Source organism: Stegastes partitus, unplaced genomic scaffold (genome assembly GCF_000690725.1).
Source record: "Stegastes partitus isolate 25-593 unplaced genomic scaffold, Stegastes_partitus-1.0.2 Scaffold1594, whole genome shotgun sequence".
Classification (NCBI taxonomy): Eukaryota; Metazoa; Chordata; class Actinopteri; family Pomacentridae; genus Stegastes; species Stegastes partitus.
Genome location: NW_007579325.1, coordinates 46444 through 52535, shown reverse-complemented (window position 1 = coordinate 52535; position 6092 = coordinate 46444). Strand labels below are relative to the sequence as shown.

Sequence of the window (6092 nt, the reverse complement as noted above, 5' to 3'; positions counted from 1 at the left end):
AGTAGCTGGGCTTCTTCTTTCGTTCTTGAGGAAATTCCACATCTCAGGGTTCCTCAGTTTCTAACTGATTGGTTTGGACTCTCAGCTGTTTCTTCTCACCCTCAACTCATATGGCTCATGTCCCCTTGACAACCAAGATGGACATGACTCAGATGTGAATGGTGCTGAAGCTGCCTGGGGAGGATGCCAGGACTGTGCTGTAAGTACCTGATGAGTGGCCTTGGCTTCTTTTTAAGAGTTAAGAGAAGCTAGACTGAAACGTTCATCTCAACAAAACTGTTATAAGTCTTATCACTATTATTGGGAAGAAGTATGAGAACTTTTATATAGCACTTTGACAATCAAAGGTTTGCAAAGTGCTTTGATAGAAAACACAAAAGCAGGATACCCAGAAGTCCAGGTAAGAACAGTTAAAAACAAAAGATGACTAACTCTAGTTGTTAAATATATATATCATACATATTTATTCATGTAGTTATTATATATTTAAACATATAAAATATATAAACCGTGACTTGATTAAGGTTTTACTATTTATTTATATATGTATGTATGTAGGCTCCAGCCCCCCGCGACCCTAGTGAGGATAAAGCGATGTATAGATAATGTATGTATGTATGTATGTATTTCTTTATTTATCTATTATTAAAGATTATATATATATTAGGGTTAAGACCTTGCAATGTTTATCTATTAAACAAAGGTACCTGACTAATTTAACTAATAGGCTTAAGTTCCTAGAGTAATATAGAACAGACTAAATTTCACATGGTGATGAGTAAATGTGCAGAATGGGACATAAAGCGACTACAAAGATGGCGGAGGCCTTTCACAGGTCAGAGCTCAGCGGCTTCACGGTTTCAACATCCGCCCGTGAATTATTCAAGTGCGGGCTTTTATTTTGAAGGGCAGACGTCCATAGCGCCGTGAGTGTAACCTGCTGCGGGAAGATAACAGACACCGCCTTCCGACGTGGAGAAGCTGGACACTGAGCTGGTCAGGAGCTTTTACTGGACATGAACAGCGTGGATGGTCGGAGCAGGTGTGACTGAGCGGACTCCTCCAGCTTCCTCCCGGTGACCTGAGCGCACACAGCTGGTCGGGAGACTCCCACCTCAGAGAGAGGTAAGATCTACGCTAAACAGCTGTTTCTACCTGCGCTGTCTCTTTACTTACTTCCTGTTGTAGTTCACTTCGACGCTTTCTCATCGAAACATCCCCTCCAAGTGTGTTGGATGTTTTGAGCAATAGCTCAGGTCTGATTATTTTATTTACTTGGTTTGAGATCATTAAAATGACAGCATGGTCTTCTCCCTAAATAGAATATCCACACATTCATGAATATACAGCTGTTTCTTATTGTACTGTATCCAGTGTTATTATTATTGTTATTGTTGTTATTACTATTGTTGTTGAATATTTAGTGTTGTTGCTGATTTTGTGTTGGTGTTGTTTTTTTTTTTCTAGTATTTTCCTTTCGGTTTTGTTTTGCAGGGATGGGTTCAGTTTTGTTTTATTCTGTTCTGTTCTATTTTATTCTAAAAGTTGGCCTTCTATCAGATAATACCGTTGTGTGACCATCACACCACAGGAATACAGCACACAGACATAATCATAACAATTATTCACTTTTATATTATAAAACAGCCTTTCTCAAAGTATATCATGGAACCAGGAAACACAACTCAATGTAGGTCAAAAGCCAGTATCATGTCTTGTGAGGAAATGTTGTCCATATTAAAATATTAAACCATCTTCTTTTCATATCAGACACATGAACAGCTGAATGTCTTCATACTGACCAACACAGCTGCTTCTTCTTCGTCTGTGGTGTCAGAGGACATGATGCGGAACTGCAGCCCGTGGGCTCTTCTGCCTCCTGCCTACTCCATCTGCACCGCTGCTGGACTCTGGGTGGTGTAAGTTCTGCTCAGTTTAGCACCACCTTTAACCTGTGCAGAAAAAAGAGACACGAGCTGCTTCAAAAGAGACACAAAATACCTTCAAAGGGTTAAACAGTGATAGACATGACAGTTGTAAAGAGAGACACGGCAACCGCAGAGAGATGAAATATGTTGTATGTACTACAAGTAAATACTACATAGAGACACACCATTATTACAAAGACATGCAAAATTACTACAAAACGGCTACTAAGATGGCCACAAAAACATGAGAATCGCTATAAGGAGGTTTTTTGTGACACCAGTCCTGAAACTTTTCTGACAAACCTCGTACTACAGAGACACAAAATGCCACAAAGACACACAGCATGAATACACAGTTGTGTTGTCTTGCAGTGGACACACACACACAGGTCTCACCTCATACCTGCACCAGGTGATGTCATAACATGTTTGTCTTCATCTCTGTGTTTTCCTTCATTCAAACAGATACTTTATGGCCGTTTACAGTGAGACCATAACACCTCTGAGTTCTCAGTACAGGTATGAATATTATGCTATCTTCGGTGCTGCACTTAGTAATTTAAAAGCATGTTTTTGTCTTTAACTTCCTTTTTTTGTGCTAGGAAGACAAATGGATCCCTTTATCCTCCTTTCATCAGGTACAGACACTGTATTTCATCCTTTTCACAATGAAACCTACTATGTTGGGTATAATTTCTTCTTAGACATTTCTCCTCTGTCAGTGTTGCAGGAAACTTCCCACCAGCCAGCTGCATCTTCAGCGGGGTCATGAACATGGCAGCATTTGTGGGTAATTGATTATCTAGTTAGAATACAACATCCAGCAGATGCAAAGACAGAAATAGTAGCTTTGTTAGCAGGATGCTGTATGTGGGATGAAATCTAATTAAACTTTGCTCAGAGTAATGAAGACATATGTCATCCTGTGCAACACAGATGTTTTTAAAATGGTCTTTGGACAACAAATGAGCTGTTTGGCACAGAGAAATAAGAAATGTGAGACTTTGAATACATAGAAATTGACAGAATATCTTTAAATACATGAAACATTTGGTGAATCTTTGCTCATTTTCAATGTGCTGAGTGGCTAATTTTTCGCTCCCTGTTGGTTCTTCTGCATTTCAGGGTTTATTATTGCCGTCCTCAGATACCTTCAGCTGAGAAACATATTTGACAAGTCATGGCTGAACTTCGGCAGTCTGGTGGGTTTCTCTGTCGGCTGCTTCGGGATGACACTGATAGGAAACTTCCAGGTAACCAGGTGAACTATGACAGACAGACTCAGCTGCAGGTTCAGTACTGGAAACTTTAAAATTCACGGAGGTTTGGTTTGCAGTTATTCAACCAGCTGATAATTCACAACTCGGGCACCTTGATGACGTTTGGCCTGGGCTGCCTGTTCTGCTGGGTTCAGTCCTACCTCACCCTGAGAGCTAACCTGAAGAACGAGGGGAGGAGCATCGCCATCGCTCGCTTCCTGCTGTCTGCAGTCATCACTCTCTGCATCGTCCTCAAATACTGTATCCTTTTACTTGAACAGAGGAATGCTCTCAGTAGAACCCAAGATTTAACTTTAGTGTAACCGCACACAGCAGAAGTGTGTATCGAACCTGAAATTCAAAACCTAACTATATAAGATGAAAGCAACATTGAACAAGTATATCAAGTGGTCTCTGATTATGGGTGAGTTGAAATGTGAAGAGAAATTGAAGCTGTCATGAAAAGTCCCCTCTTTGAACACTCAGTAACAAAAGAACTGATGGTGCAGAAGTTATCTAGTGACGTTTTCTGAACAATATGTTGAATGTCACAATAACACAAAACAAAACATATAGAATATTTCTTTAAATTAAAGAATCAGCCACAAAAATGTACAGAAAGTTATTAAACTGTCATGACTAAGCACGTATGATGAGTTGTATCACAAAAACAAAAACGTTTTCTAATCCAAGTACAGCAGAGTTCTGGTTTCAGAACAGTTCTCCAAGCTTAACCAAGATGCATTTTTTAATAGGTGGTCAACAAGCATTTAAAAAAAAAACAAAATCTCAGAAAATATTTGATATATCAAGCTCAAATTTCACAGATATCTTTATAAATGTCAATATTTTATGCTTTAAAATTTTCAGGCAAATCAGACATGGTTGAGGAGAAATTGTTTCTAAAATCTGATGATTTGAGATTGAATGACCCCTGAACAAATGAAATCCTGCAAAATATTGTTTATTATTTCCAAATATTTCCTTACAGAGCAGCTTAAAAATTGAATTTTTCACCAAATGTATACTTAATATTTCTTGTGAAGGATTATTTGAGCATTTATGTAGGATTTTATATGTTTTATGAGCTAGTACTTTGGACAAAAGAAGTCAGCTTTTAAGTACTGTTCTGAATAAAACCAATCTAAACATTACTGCAGTGCATAAATTTTTTTTTCTCCAAAAATCAAGTTTCTACTTAATTTCCCTACATATTAAGTCACTGCTTTTACTATTTTTTACAGTACCTTGGTTTTGTAGTTACCTCTAGTGCGTCTTGTAACACTGATTATTGATTTGAACGCTTGCTTTTTGTAGTCTTTTGTCCTCCTTTAGAATTGTTTTAAACCCTTAACTCCACCGCTGCAGGCTTAAGTGTCTACTCTCTCATGTATGCTGCTCGATGCCAGTGGGCGCTGGTCATGTTCTTCCTCATCTTCATCGGTACATTCGGCATCGACTTTCGTCACAGCAGCTTTGAGATTGTGTGCAGGGACACGCTGAGGCCTCCTGTCGGACAGTCTGGGACGTCTGAAGATTCCAGGCAGCCCCTGGAGCAGCAGCAGGACTAATAAAACATCTTCAGGTCTGACTGCAGCAAAGTACACTATATTGCCATAAGTATTCACTCACCCATCCAAATAATCGAAATCAGATGTTCCAATCACTTCCATGGCCACAGGTGTATAAAATCAAGCACCAAGGCATGCAGACTGTTTCTACACACATTTGTGAAAGAGCCTACTGTGATAGGATGCCACCTGTGCAACAAGTCCAGTCGTGAAATTTCCTCGCTCCTAAATATTCCACAGTCAACTGTCAGTGGTATTATAACAAAGTGGAAGCGATTGGGAATGACAGCAAGTCAGCCACGAAGTAGTAGGCCACATAAACTGACAGAGCGAGGTCAGCAGATACTGAGGCACATAGGGAGCAGAGGTTGTCAACTTTCTGCAGAGTCAATCGCTACAGACCTCCAAACTTCATGTGGCCTTCAGAATAGCTCAAGAACGGTGTGTAGAGAGCTTCATGTAATGGGTTTCCATGGTTGAGCAGCTGCATCCAAGCCATACATCACCAAGTGCAATGCAAAGTGTCGGATGCAGTGTTGGAAAGCATGCCACCACTGGACTCTAGAGCGGTGGAGACACGTTCTCTGGAGTGATGACTCGCGTTTCTCCATCTGGCAATCTGATGGACGAGTCTGGGTTTGGCGGCTGCCAGGAGAACGGTACTTGTCTGACTGCATTGTACCAAGTGTAAAGTTTGGTGGAGGGGGGATTATGGTGTGGGGTTGTTTTTCAGGAGCTGGGTTTGGTCCCTTAGGTCCAGTGAAAGGAACTCTGAATGCTTCAGCATACCAAGACATTTTGGACAATTCCATGCTCCCAACTTTGTGGGAACAGTTTGGAGATGGCCCCTTCCTCTACCAGCATGAAGGTGCACCAGTGCACAAAGAAAGGTCCATAAAGACATGGATGAGATAGTTTGGTGTGGAAGAACTTGACTGGCCTGCACAGAGTCCTGACCTCAACCTGATAGAACACGTTTGGGATGAATTAGAGCGGAGACTGAGAGCCAGGCCTTCTTGTCCAACATCTGTGTGTGACCTCACAAATGTGCTTCTGGAAAAATTGTCAAAAATTCCCATAAACACACTCCGAAACCTTGTGGACAGCCTTCCCAGAAGAGTTGAAGCTGTTATAGCTGCAAAGGGTGGACCAACGTCACATTGAACCCTATGGATTAGGAATGGGATGTCACTTAAGTTCATATGCAAGTCAAGGCAGGTGAGCAAATACTTTTGGCACTATAGTGTATTTATTAAACTGAAGGAAGCTGTAAACGTTTGTTACTCCAGTCAGTATCACCAGTGTTTCCTGCAGTAGAACAGTCTTGTCTGCAG

The 6092-nt window shown here is 40.7% G+C and overlaps 1 protein-coding gene across 2 annotated transcripts; it reads left to right on the top strand.

Annotated features, from left to right (window-relative positions):
• Positions 1-960: 960 nt before the first annotated feature.
• Positions 961-4868, top strand: tmem150c (transmembrane protein 150C). 2 transcript variants are annotated; one of them, XM_008300820.1, is made up of 8 exons: positions 961-1125; positions 1783-1919; positions 2394-2447; positions 2531-2566; positions 2651-2718; positions 3054-3181; positions 3265-3448; positions 4556-4868. In XM_008300820.1, the coding sequence occupies exons 2-8, from the start codon at positions 1843-1845 to the stop codon at positions 4756-4758; spliced, it is 750 nt and encodes a 249-aa protein (XP_008299042.1). In that variant the 5' UTR covers positions 961-1125; positions 1783-1842; the 3' UTR covers positions 4759-4868. The 2 variants fall into 2 exon arrangements, with proteins under 2 accessions (XP_008299042.1, XP_008299041.1); XM_008300819.1 differs by having other exon boundaries at positions 1771-1919.
• Positions 4869-6092: the final 1224 nt, after the last annotated feature.

Coding starts and splice junctions, on each gene's coding strand:
- tmem150c (XM_008300820.1), top strand. CDS start 1,843: ATGATGCGGAACTGCAGCCCGTGGGCTCTTCTGCCTCCTGCCTACTCC. Junction 2,567..2,650: donor CTTTATCCTCCTTTCATCAG/GTACAGACACTG, acceptor CTCCTCTGTCAG/TGTTGCAGGAAACTTCCCAC. Junction 3,182..3,264: donor CACTGATAGGAAACTTCCAG/GTAACCAGGTGA, acceptor TTTGGTTTGCAG/TTATTCAACCAGCTGATAAT.